The sequence below is a fragment of the Malaya genurostris genome, chromosome 2, assembly GCF_030247185.1.
Source record: "Malaya genurostris strain Urasoe2022 chromosome 2, Malgen_1.1, whole genome shotgun sequence".
NCBI classification, from domain to species: Eukaryota; Metazoa; Arthropoda; class Insecta; order Diptera; family Culicidae; genus Malaya; species Malaya genurostris.
This window is the reverse complement of record NC_080571.1, coordinates 165,191,097-165,205,387: the sequence shown is the minus strand read 5'-3', so window position 1 is coordinate 165,205,387 and position 14,291 is coordinate 165,191,097. Positions and strand designations below refer to the sequence as shown.

Sequence of the window (14,291 nt, the reverse complement as noted above, 5' to 3'; positions counted from 1 at the left end):
AATTATGTGGGCACCTTTTCCAATTCTCCTACCGTGAGTCTGCGCCTTGGAATCATTCCCAAAACGCCCTTCCAAATTATCCATACAAGATGTTATTTATTTAGATTGAAAATAAATATTGATTTGCGCCCTCAGAAGGATATTTTACTATAATCAAGATTACTTTCATCCTGCGCCCTGGAAGCAATTATGTGGGCGCCTTTTCCAATTCTCCTACCGTGAGTCTGCGCCCTGGTATAATTTTCAAGGCACCCTTCCAAATTATCCATACAAGGTGTTATTTATTTAGATTGAAAATAAATATTGATTTGCGCCCTCAGAAGGATATTTTACTATAATCAAGATTACTTTCATCCTGCGCCCTGGAATCATTTCCAAGGCGCCCTTTCAAATTATCCTTACAAGATGATATCTATTTAGATTGAAAATAAATGACGATTTGCGCCCTCAGAAGGATATTTTACTATAATCAAGATTACTTTCATCCTGCGCCCTGGAAGCAATTATGTGGGCACCTTTTCCAATTCTCCTACCGTGAGTCTGCGCCTTGGAATTATTCCCAAAACGCCCTTCCAAATTATCCATACAAGATGTTATTTATTTAGATTGAAAATAAATATTGATTTGCGCCCACAGAAGGATATTTTACTATAATCAAAATTACTTTCATCCTGCGCCCTGGAAGCAATTATGTGGGAGCCTTTTATCAATTCTCCTACCGTGAGTCTGCGCCCTGGAATCATTTCCTAGCCGCCCTTTCAAATTATCCATACAAGATGTTATTTATTTAGATTGAAAATAAATATTGATTTGCGTCCTCAGAAGGATATTTCACTATAATCAAGATTACTTTCACCCTGCGCCCTGGGAGCAATCACCTTTTTCAATTGTATTATTATTTCTTTTGCACCCTTCAGGTTACTTGAATCAGTCATTACAAAAATTTCAAAAAAATGTTTTCGGTTGCAGTTTCAAGAGCTGGTTAGTCACTGACTAACTGTGACTAACCGCAACTACAGCACTGGCGCTTCACCCGAAAGTAAATGGTAGGAGTTTAAAAACCCATAGTTGGGAAGAGTTAAGAGTTAGTTAAGTTTCAAAACGTGCGCGGTAAATAGCCGTGAGTCTCAGGCGTCGGCCCGTAGACAAATTAAGTAGTCGTTTCGCGTAGTCAGTTAGTTAGTCGGCCCGTGAACAAGTTAGTTAGTTCAGTTTTAACGAGTGCGCGGTAAATAGCCGTTAGTCTCGGGCGTCGGCCCGTAGACAAATAAGCAGTTAGTTAAGTTTCAAATAGTGCGCGGTAAATAGCCGTAAGTCTCGGGCCGTAGACAAGTCAGTGAGCTCGTGGGTTCAGTTAGTCAGTTGTGTTGCACAGTGGATCAGTTCCGAAATGTCAACGTGATACGCGATAATCGATCGCGACTAGCAAGTTCAACAAAGTGGCAATTCCGATGAGCGGTCGGAAGTTAATTAAAACAGGCGAAAAGTGATTTAGTCGTACACTAGTGTTCTGAATTTCAGACTTACAGCTTTGTTTAGTTATCTGTGTTCACATCTCATTAAAATCAAAGAAAAGTGCATTTTTTACCAGGAGAAAACCAGTCAATCAAATAACTCCTGCTGTAGGTAGATTAAGGTAAAACTGAACGAAAATTGTATAAGTTCCGGTGCTGAGTTGATCTAAAGGAAAAATAATACACGCTGTCCAGCCACGGAACTGGATTATAAACGCATGAAATCAATGGCCCTAATGAAAAAAAGGAAAAATAATACATTCAAGAGTGTAGCCAAATTGAAGTGAAGTAATACAAAAAAGAAAAACGAATTGAAGAGTGTTTCAATTCTCCGTATAGAACTGAAAGAAACATCCTTTTCGTTATCCTTCTCCCGCCGCCGCTCGGCCGGAAACAACCAGGGGACTGCACCTACCCTGTTGAAACAAGAAAAAGAGAAACACAGCGAGCAAGATGAATCGATTATGAGGAATTCGATCTACAAAGGATTCGTGTCTTAAGTGGCTAGCGACGAGTAACCGTAGATTGATTTAGTTGGAGACGTATGTTCGATACAGTGAAAGATACTTCAGTATTATGGGTATTATGGGTGCTAGCTTAGGTAAGGTAGTGTACTAGCTAACAAAGAAATGTAAAGCCTAAAAGAAAAAAAAACATCACTCAATCACCACGACTTCGACCAAGAAAATAGTTTTGCATTGGAAACAAAGATGATCGTCGATCAATGTTTACGATCGGCACCAATGCACGAGAAGTGGTGGATTTCAAGCGAATTTATACGTTGTCTATTTTCGATGTGCATTTTGTGTAGATCTGAAACATTGTAATACTTTTCAAGGTGGGTTTCCTCGATTTGATGTGTTTCGAGCGGTAAAATAATCGGGTGATTAAATTTTAGTTCTAGGCTTTCGAACAGTTGATTCTGAATAATCACTGAACAATTGTGAAAGATAATGAGGAAATTTCCTTTTAGTTCCTTTTGGTTTATTCCGCAGGTACTGCTCATTATTACATTTTCCAGTGTAGATTTGACTATTATAGTTCCGAATGTTAGGAGTTTATATTCTGTAGTGGGCGGAGATTCTATAAAAGAGCATTTGCCATTTTGTCCTTTGATTAATGGAACAATGCACAAATCGTTAGTAATATTCAGTAATTGTTCCGTCGATAAATATAAGTTTTGGTTCTTTGTTCGGGATCTGCTAGAACAGCTACCCGGGTAGAAGTGATTTGCAAACCAATACCAAATTCTGTTATTAAAATCAAACATCTCAATGGTAGAAATTAACATTATTTAGTTTGAAATAAGAGTTAAAATATCAAAAATTATAACAAAGCCTGCAAGAGAAAATAGCAACAAAATGAAGAATTCTGTCATTGTAATATCAAACCAAGAACAAAATATTTATAGAAGATGAATTTGTTAATTATTTTATATTCTAGCATTTAGAATAGAGTATTTCTTAAGTATTTCTCTTATCTGATTCAGATGCAGTTTATTCAATGATATTTTATTTGAAGATAAAACTACTGGATCAATTTACTTAATGAAATTGAAATAGCTCATCAATAACGAAATAAGATATTATAACTAATTTTGATGTTGAACAGATATTGTACAGTGTCTTGATCCCTTGATAAAATATCACGAAAATATCAAGTATCGCTATGACAACACAGAAACATCAAGCCAAGATATGATGGTAAAATTTGTTATTATTTTGACCTTTGTTTGCTATTTACACCTACCCGGGTATTGTTTCGTGGAATGCACGAGAATAATTCGATGATTGATTTTGATGATTTTGTTTCGTACTGGTAGTTCTTCGATGATGATTCGCTCGTATATAGTGGGTGATAACTGGGGTATATCGATGCTGATGATGAGATGATAGTCGTGGTAGAGTACGGTTACTGAGAGATAATTGTAAGCATCTTCTAGATTATCTAATTTAATTTGCTTAAGCTGATGAGCTATTGTGGTCAGTTCATTAATAGTTAAAATTTGTCTGTTAACAATGTTTAATTTGGCAAGCGCTATTCCATTTTCGATTGTTCTTAGAGTTTGTAACACTGTATCTAACTGAAAAAGTATTGAAATCTTAGAATTTTCTGTAATCAAATATCCTTTTTGTGTGTTCAATTTTTGAATGACATTCTCGTAGGTCTTTATTCTATTTGACAATGTTTGCATACGATTTTGGAATTCTTGGTTTATGGCAATTTGTTTATTATTTTGGTCAATGAGTTTGTTGTCAGATATTTTGATGGCGTCTATATTGGAATTGATTTGCGTTAGTCTTCTGCGTCAAGATTGCCTGTTATAAATTTTATAGCGCTTCCTAATGTTTCTATTGATCGTTTATTCCTGGATGTTCCTGGGAGAAGGGCTTTATAAGTGTTGAATATTTCTTTGAATTTCGAGTCGATTAAATTAGAGAAATCTCCTGTCGAACTATTAATTTTTGAGACTAGGCTTTCCAATATTCCTATTGTAGCTCCAAATTTTTCTAAATCAACTGTGTGAAGTAATCTAATATATCCTTCAAAAATCATGCCTTCTCCCGTACTGAGAGTCAATGCGCCTGGGTTATTTGTGATATCGTGAATTTGGATGAATTTTGGGTAGGAAAAAGGAATCAAGGTCATTATGATGATCAGAAAGTCCATCTAAAAAATATGAAAGTTAATTTCAAAGTCTTTTCATATTTTCTTTATGAATTTCCCGACCAGTGCTATCGCGAGCTGTTCTTCCTTTGTCTTCAATATCTCTGGTTTGGAAATATCGCTGAATGGTTTTTCTCTTAATTTCTTGTATTTTTTTGTAAATTGTTTTATTCTCATCCATATGTGGTTCTACCTCTCGATTTTTGTTATGATAGAGTAAATCTTTGCTTCTTGTTTTTTTCATTAGCTAAGATAACTTCATCATAAAATTTGTTGCGTTCTTCAAGCATGGTGTCGATATTCAGAGGTCTTTCCTGCCCGTCCTTTAACCCATAAAATATTTCTCTTGGTTTAAGACCTGTAGCAGTATGGATGGTGTTATTGTATAAAGTACTAGCAATCAAGAAAATTTCCTTATTATTCAGATCAGCATATTGATGTTTTATGCATCGAAAGATTTCTGCTATCTTGGAGTGAAACCTTTCGACCATACCGTTGCTTTCACTGTGATTGACCGGGATGAAGTGAATTTGGATGTTTAAATTTTGGATCAAACCTCTTATCTCTGCTGATCTCAAAGCTGGTTCGTTGTCACTAACAATTAGTCCGGGTGTTCCGTACGTTGAGAAATATTTCAATAAACCTTTTCTAATATCTGTTATGGTTCTGGATTTAATGGGAATTAAGACACCAAATCTGGAAAATTTATCAATAACTGATAGGAAAATATAGGGTTGAGTTATAAAAATATCAATATGAATAATTTCCAAAGGCTTTTTTGTGTTAGGTGTTGAACCATGACGGATTTTATAAGGATGCCTATCATACTTATTTTTGTTACACACTTCACATAGTTTTACATATCGTTGAATTTTGAATCTCATTTTAGGGAAAAAGAATCTGTTAGAAATTTGTTTTTTGTTCTCCCAAACACCTCTATGAGCTGATTCATGAGTTCCTATCTTGAGAACAATTTGATTGCTGAAGGTGTTCAAGGGTAATTCGGTACATTTTATGAACTCTGAAGCGTCTGTATCAACAGAGTATATTCTCATGTCCTCGGATGAGACGCTCTCGTTCACATTAAGTTCGTTTTGAATTCGGGATAGACTATCTGCAACGATATTTTGTTTCCCTGGCCTATATTTGATCTCGTATTCGAACTCACTCAGCGAAAGACGCCAGTGAACTAGTCTTTTGTTAGTATCTTTTAGGTTTAAACCATATGTTAGTGGTTTGTGATCGGTGTACAGGATAAATTTTCGTCCATAAAAGTATGGTCGAAAATATTTACAGGCCCATACAACCGCGAGGAGTTCTTTTTCTATAGTGGAGTATTTTTCCTCTGACTTATTCAGGGTCCTGGAGGCAAACGCTATTGGTTTATCACTACCAATGACACCTTGGGACAGAACTGCTCCAATAGCAAAATTGGAAGCGTCTGTAGTCAGCACGAATGGTTTTGAAAAGTCTGGATATTGTAGGATATCGCTTCCAGAAAGAATATTCTTGCATTTTTCGAAGGCTGTTGTAAATTCTTTTGAATGTGTAATCGATTCACCTTTTCTTAAAGCGTTAGTGAGAGGCTTTGCTATCTTAACAAAGTCTCGAATAAACTTCCGATAGTAGCCAAGAATCCCGAGGAACCCTCGTAGTTCTTTTTTATTTTGAGGAATTGGCCATTTTTGAATAATTTCTATTTTGTCTGGATTTGGTTTAACTCCATCCGTCGTCACAATGTGACCCAAAAAGGCAACTTCCCTCTGAAGGACTTCGCTCTTGTCTAGTTGAATTTTTAAGTTATGTTTCTGAAGCGTAGCGAAAATCTTCGACAGGTTGTCGAGATGCTCTGTCAAACTAGTGGAAAAAACAATGATGTCATCCATATACACAAGGCAGATGACACCGATATGCTCCCTCAATACATTGTCCATCACACGCTGGAATGTAGAAGGCGCATGTTTCAACCCGAAGGGCATTCTTAGAAATTCGTAGTATCCATTTTCGACACTAAATGCAGTTTTCGGAATGTCAGATTTTTCGACCTCGACTTGGTGGAAGCCAGAAGCGAGATCTAAAGTTGTAAAATACATACAGCGTCCTAATTTATCGAGGATGTCTGTAATATTTGGAATTGGATAGCGGTCATCAACTGTTTTCTCGTTAAGTTTCCTGTAATCTATAACGAGACGCCATTTTTTATGATTGGAACCATCTAATTTTTTTGGCACGATCCACACAGGGGACGTCCATGGACTATTAGAATGCTGGATGATACCTTGTTCGAGCATTTTAGAAATCTGACGCTGTACCTCTTCTTTATGACAAAAAGGGTAGCGGTGCGATTTTGCATGAATCGGTAAATCATCTTTTGTTTTTATACGGTGTTTTATGGCATTTGTAAAAGTAAGCTCATCACCTTCGATATAAAACACATCATCATACTTGTGAATCACTTTCAAAAGTTTATTTCGCTCTTCGTCGTTTAAGTGTGAAATTCGCAGTTGCTCGAAAAGAGATTTTTTTATGCCAGGTTTGTTGAAGACAGGTGTTCTAGTTTCAAAGTTATTGATTTCAGGTTTCAACAATTCGTGATCTAAATTAATCTTGAGTGGTTCGTTTGAATAGTTCGTTATAATAACACGAGTTTGATGATCAGAGATATTGTACAAGCCAGAATGAATAACAACATTTTCCTGAACAAGGAGATCGCTCTCTAGGAAAAAGTCTCCGTCTTTAGTTTTGGTGGGGATACCAACGGTTTTTGTTTCTTGATAATTCAGACTAATATTCTGAACATCGGGATATTTCCGAAACATTTTTATTGTTCCGTTTGGGAGTTGTAATTCATTTGTTTCAGTCAAAATGTTTGCTTTGGAATTTTTTAGTGTTTCATAGCCAATAAGGCCATCAAAGAAGGGGTGGAATTGAAAAACGAAGAACGTTGATTCTTCAACTCCTTGAATTTGTGGGAAAGGGTTTAATTTTACAAAACGGTCTATTTCGTGAGAGCCACGTACATTTCGCACGCGCATTGGATTTGTCAATTTGCATTTTGAATAATTAACGTGTTTCGGATCAATGTAATTTTTGTTTGCGCCTGTGTCTATGAGGAAGCGTAAAGGCCCTTTGTTCGTTTCTCTTATTATGTAAGGGATAAAGTTGTTTATGTTTGCGGTGGTAAACATTCGACCGTCTGAAAATTTAGATCGTCTGTTTCAACTACGGTTACCGGCTCGGCTGTAGCGTCATCACAAATTTGATCTGATTGTTTTAAATGTTGTTGTTGTGGTTCTTGACCTTCATCGGCATTACCACTGTCGTTTGGTGGGTAATGATAGTCAGTATAAAATTCGTATGGATAAATTTCATCGTAGGGAAATTCTTCTCCGATGTGATAATTTGGTCTGTTCATATAGTTGATCTTTCGTGATCTCATCGACTGATCAACGTCCATGGGTGTAGGCTTAGGCTGAGGATTGATTTTCGGGGCGAAAGCATTATTTGCGAACGGGTTGTAGGGAGATGGCATTGTGTTCTGAGATCTTATCATATTGAACGGGTTAGGTGTCGGTTTAAATGGGAATGGCTTAAATTGAAATTGTTGCATTCTTGGAGGATATTGCAGGAAAGAGCCAAAATTTTGTCTCGGTGGGAACTGTGTGAAATGGTTTCGATGTTGAATTGGTTGAAATTGCCGGGGAGCCTGCAAATTTGGAATTGGAGGAGGATGCATGTATCGTTGAGGCTTGAAAGGGACTGGTGGTGGAGGTGCTTTCGTTTTGGCGTAATGGTAATTGTTCTCTTCCAGGCATAACCTTAATGCTTCTTTAAGGCTACCTGGTGTTTGTGCGCGGATTATTGGCCCAAGCGGGTCCTTTAGTCCGGCGAGAAAAACTTTGAGACCCATTTGTTGGTAAAATGAGTTCTTGGCGTATTTCACTTGGCCATTTGCTTCGTTAAGGTTGAGCAAATTTACCAAAAGTGATACAATATGCGAGATTTTTCCATACAAATCTTCCACTGTACCAGTTTGAGTGATTCCGAATAGGTCCTTGGTAAGAGAAACCTCATCCTTTCGGTCACTGTAGTGTGTTATCAGGATTGATTTGATCTCATTCTAGTCTAAATTTGTTCCATAAAGCTCTAAAACGTTGTCGGCGTCACCGACAATCTTAGATCGTATTGCTTGAGTCCAAATTGTGTGCATAGTTGTTCCTTGCACTGAATCGATAAGTGGCATTAAATTATCGATTGATCGAAGAAATGAATGCAGTTTAACGGGATCTCCATTAAATGATGGCAAGTCCCTTATAATCTGCGGCGTCTGAAGTGATTTCAGAACCTTTTCAGCAGGTGATAATTGTTCTTTGTTTGCTGCGGCTGCCGCTTGCCGGGCTCTATGTGCGGCTTCGGCGGCCCCTTCTGCTTCCATTTGAAGCTGCTGAATTATTTCGTCTTTTTCTACGACTTCTTGTCGCAATGCTGCGATTTGTTGGATGATTGAATGGATCCATTTTTTTTTTAGCTCAATACTTTATTTTAATAAATTTTCCACTTGCTTTTTCACTTTCACTTGTTAGTTTTGTCGTTTGATAAGTATGGTTAGTTATAGTTACGATAAAATAGTTAAGATTAAAACTACTCACCTTAATTAAATTTCTGAATTTGTTCGAGGTCAGACTGTAGTCTAACGGTATTCCTTCTGTCTGCTCACCACAAATCACTACGATATGCCTTCGTGGATGCTTTAATCGCGGATGAAGAGACGGGAATGGTTCGACAGATTTTTCACTGGCTTTCAACACAAGTAAATGCACAATTGCTCGTAAATGCACAATTGCGGTTTAAGGCACAAGTGAAGAATCCGTTTCCGACTGCGCCAGTTATCTATTACATCCGGGAGATTCGGTTTTTAAAAAGAAAGAACTGTGTTCTAGCGAAGTCACTTAAAGAATGAATATTATTTTATCTCAGTATCCTATTTTATTCTACACTAATACAACTAGGCTTACTACTATCTCCCGTGTCTCTCTGTTGTCGCAACGTCGTTCCTGGGATCCAACACTTTGTATCGTGGAGACGAACTGATGATCTCGTACTGGTGTAATTTGCTGATGCAGCGTCTGGATTCTCTGGAATTGGCGTTAGTGCTTCTTTGGTGGTTACCTCCTTGACCGTTGCGTTAACATATATATATATATATATATATATATATATATATATATATATATATATATATATATATATATATATATATATATATATATATATATATATATATATATATATATATATATATATATATATATATATATATATATAGAATTAATGTTTTTCTTAGTAGGAAAAGCCGAGACATCGGACAGTAAACAAATTTCGTTCGTATTATAAGAATTGGCTTTTCATGAAAAATTACCTAAATTATCACCCCAACCGAAATTAATCAGAACCGCGCAACTAGAGATGGGGAATCCGTGGTTCTAATGAGTGATCAAAAGTTCTTCGTATTCGTATTTCGTATCGTTATTCGGTATTTCTCTAATAACAGAGTGACATCACGAAACCTCATTCGAGTGACCTGTTTTGTGTTTAACATACAAAAAAAGAACGAACGAAAGAGCTAGTTCTTTTGATTTAACTTTCTAGTTCTGAACGGTTTGGCAAGCTGTCACTACAGCGAAGAAGTAATACAGTGGTTGAACGGTTCTATCAAATGAACCATTGAAGTGCCACGATCCTATTGACACTAATAATCCAGGTCGGGTGTTGAACTTACGACAACAGGCTTATATGATCAGCGCCCTGTGCATTGAAAAGCAAATTCGGGTAATGTTACAGCCTTGAAATAATTTGAAAGCAAACTTCATATATCGTTCATAGTGATGGGTTAGTCTTATTTTATGCTTAAGGCACATTACTTTTTTCTGTTGTCTCCATGTTTCATCTTCTTTTATTATGAGAACATCTTATTTTATTATACCTCCCTTTATCAAGTACATGTGATTATTCCAAACGAAATAAGAAACACTTAGTACATGCAGAAGATCGAAAATCTCTTCTGTTTTAGAAATTCATGGGGATGAATCAATGTAAATTAACACATCGAGTTGGTTACTAATGGGCAATCATCGCTTCACTTTTAATAACTTTCCGAAGTTCCCATTAGAACACTGTTCGTTTCACCGAGATTGATCCAGAACGTTATTTGGTAAATAATTCGCAGCAGTCAGTTCATAAATCTTTTTCAGTAAAACAGAGTGGGTACTTACATCATGGAATTATCTAAAGTCATTACATTTTTTATTAACACCAAAAATACAAATGTCAATTAAACGCTTAAGCGGTTGTAAATTACTACACAATTTTATCCTTTTCATTTCAAATATAGGTCAACGGCATTGTACTACAAGGACGTTCGCATCTGAATGTACCATCTATTATAAAAGGCATTGAAGGTTCATCATTAAAGTTCATTGTGTCAAGGTATAACAATTTAAACATTCTTAATTCCAGCATTTTAAAAATAGTGATATATTTTAGGAATAAACAAAGAAATGCAGATTTAGCAGTTAGACCGGTTACACAGTTTCCGACATATGCCGAAGAAGAGGTACAGTACAAGATTCATATTAGCCCTAGAATGCTATCGTAGGGTGGACTTCTACCCCAGCACTATTTTAAACCTAATATATTTGGTTGCGATTCACTCTAACTATAATCTACCTTTATGATAATTTAATCTGATGCTTAGTATTTCCTTTACACTGGTATATTAATAACTATTTATTGGAATTTGAGTTCAAATAATATGATTAAAATTTAAATTGGGTGTCCCACCACAAGTGGTGACTTTTCAGCCCTATTATATAAATGATTTGGTTATTACTATAAAGACATCATTTGCTTCCGCAATTCTGTGATTTTTGTGTAGGAAAAATTGTAAGCCTACTTGTATTGTGTAATGGGGAAAAGGAACTTATATACTAACTTACTAACTAATACAGATAGCGAATCGATTCAATTGAAGATTGCATCGATTTTTGTCGGAATTTGCTTATAACATTATGTGACATTACATCTAATAGTTCTATACGTGTGAGTCTGTGTAACTCATTTGTACTAAACCAGGGAGGACGCTTCAAAATCATTTTCAGAATTTTATTCTAAATCCTTTGAAGCGTTTTCTTCCTGGTGGAACAACAACTTGACCAAATTGGTGCTGCATAAAGCATGGCTGGCCTGAAAATTTGTTTATAGATTAACAATTTGTTTTTTAGACAGAGCTTAGAGTTCCTGTTTATAAGAGGATATAAACATTTAATATATTTATTACACTTTGCCTGGATTCCTTCAATGTGATCCTTGAAAGTGAGTTTTTTGTCATACGTTAAACCTAAGTATTTTGCTTGATCAGACCATGTCAATTCTAAGCCATTCAGCTTGAGAATGTGATTAGTGTTTGGTTTAAGAAAAGAAGCTCTTGGCTTATGAGGAAAGATTTTTGCTGCATTAGGTTTAATTTTCCATTTTGACAGATAATCACTGAAAATATTTAAGCTTCTTTGTAGGCGACTGCAGATCACTCTTAGATTTCTACCTGTGGGTAACAAACTTGTGTCGTCACAGAGTAACGATTTCTGACAACCAACGGGTAGATTTGGAAGATCAGAAGTGAAAATATTATACAAGATTGAAGCTACGCTCGTACCCTGCGGAACACCTACTCGTACGAGTAGCAATTCAGATTTACAATTCTGATAGCTAACCTGAAGAGTACGATCAGTTAAATAATTGTGAATTATTTTGATCAAATAAATAGAAAACTGGAAATCAGACATTTTTGCTATTAAACCTTTGTGCCGAACACTGTCGAATGCCTTTTCTATGTTCAGAAGAGCAACTCCAGTGGATAACCCAGAAGATTTATTTCCTTTTATCATTTTCGTTACTCTGAGAAGTTGATGAGTAGTTGAATGTTCATGACGAAATCCAAACTGCTCTGGTAAAAAAATTGAATTCTCATATGAGACATCATTCTCAACAAGATATTTTTTTCAAAATTTTACTGATAGAGGAAAATAAATTAATTGGTCGATAACTTAATGTTTCTGCTTGCTTTTTATCAGGTTTGACTATAGGAATTACTCCAACGTTTTTCCATCTTTTTGGGAAGTAAGCTAAAGAAAAACAGGGTTTTTAAGAAGAATATTAAAAATTCTATCATCACCAGGAGCCCTCATGTTTTTAAGTTTCCTAATGATTGACTTAATTTCATCAAAATTCGTCTCAATAATGTCATTTGGTAATAACACTTGAGTTGAAATATGATCATATTTCAGTGAGACTTCATTGTCAATAGGATTCACAACGTTCAAATTAAAATTGTGGACACTCTCGAACTGCTGAGCAAGTTTTTGAGCTTTTTTGCCAATCGTAAGAAGTATTTGATTTCCTTCCTTGAGAGCATGAATTGGTTTCTGAGGTTTCTTAAGAACCTGAGAAAGTTTCCAGAAAGGTTTAGAATATGGTTTAATTTGTTCAACTTCTTTAGCGAAACATTTAGGTCCTTGCTTTGCATTTAAGTCCCCTATTGCGAAAAGTTTCGGTCGATACCTGTTTGCCGTTTTGAGTTTTTGCAAATCGTCTTTAAACAAATTTAATTGTTCGCCGGTGCATTGGAATGGCAAATATGCTCCAGCGATGAAATAAATTCCATGAATGGTTTCAACTTCGATTCCCAAGCTATCAATAACTTTAGTATTGAAAGAAGGTAAAATTCGATGTTTAATTTGCCGTTGGACAAAAATGGCAACTGCACCACCCATTCCAGTAAACCTGTCAAATTGATGAACCACATAATGTGGATTACTTTTCAATTTGACATTTGGTTTAAGAAAAGTTTCTGTCACTATGGCAATATGAATTTTTTGAACTTTGAGAAAATTATAAAATTCTTCTTCACTCGTTTTTCAAGAATCGAGCATTTTTAATTCATTATAATATTGTTTGCAAATAGCCATCCGATTTGAAATGCTTCAAAAAGTTATGAAGTCGAATTCATTCGGATGATCATTTGAAAAAGTTGATCTTTTAGGTAGATATTTTATTTTCCGTTATATCGCCTAAATTGATTTCGTTTAAAGAAGTGAATGGCATTGAAGGAATATTGTTAGGTAGATGTCTACCTGTTACACTAGTGTAACTGCCATTAGAAGAAGATGATTTGGCCGATCTACCTAATAATAAATTGTTTTCGTTAGAAGATGAACTGGAAGGCGTTTCTGTGTTTTGATTATTTACATTAGAAGAATTAAGAGGTAGTTGTCTATGTATGTAAATTTAAGGTAGTTGATTTGACTTGTTGTCTAAGCGAACGAGTTTAAATTTTTACCTGACAGGGCATTTCAAATAATTGGATTTATGATTTCCATCGCAATTTGAACATGAAAGTTTTTTTCTTTTTTTTTTTTTAAATAACTATTTATTGGAATATGAGTTAAAATTAAATTATTAAGATTTAAATTGGGTGTTCAGCCACAAGTGATGACTTTTCAGCCCTGTTATATATATATATATATATATATATATATATATATATATATATATATATATATATATATATATATATATATATATATATATATATATATATATATATATATATATGATTTGGTTATTACCATGAAGACATCATTTGCTTCCGCAATTCTGAGATTTTTGTGTAGGGAAAATTCTAAACCTACTTGTATTGTGTAATGGGGAAAAGGAACTTATATACTAACTTACTAACTAATACAGAGAGCGAATCGATTCAATTGAAGATTGCATCGATTTTTGTCGGAATTTGCTTATAATATTATGTGACATTACATCTAATGGTTCTATATTTGTGAGTCTGTGTAACTCATTTGTACTAAACCAGGGAGGACGCTTCAGAATCATTTTCAGAATTTTATTCTGAATCCTTTGAAGCGTTTTCTTCCTGGTGGAACAACAGCTTGACCAAATTGGTACCGCATAAAGCATGGCTGGTCTGAAAATTTGTTTATAAATTAACAATTTGTTTTTTAGACAGAGCTTAGAATTTCTGTTTATAAGAGGATATAA

The 14,291-nt window shown here is 35.3% G+C and overlaps 1 protein-coding gene across 1 annotated transcript in view; it reads left to right on the top strand.

Annotated features, from left to right (window-relative positions):
• LOC131427127 (inactivation-no-after-potential D protein) overlaps nucleotides 1–14,291 on the top strand; it is a 1,657,698-nt gene that overhangs the window by 1,191,133 nt on the left and 452,274 nt on the right. The window contains exons 12-13 of the mRNA XM_058590062.1: nucleotides 10,573–10,667; nucleotides 10,725–10,794. Coding sequence (XP_058446045.1) covers nucleotides 10,573–10,667; nucleotides 10,725–10,794 — 165 coding nt within the window. The remainder of the gene's footprint in view (nucleotides 1–10,572; nucleotides 10,668–10,724; nucleotides 10,795–14,291) is intronic.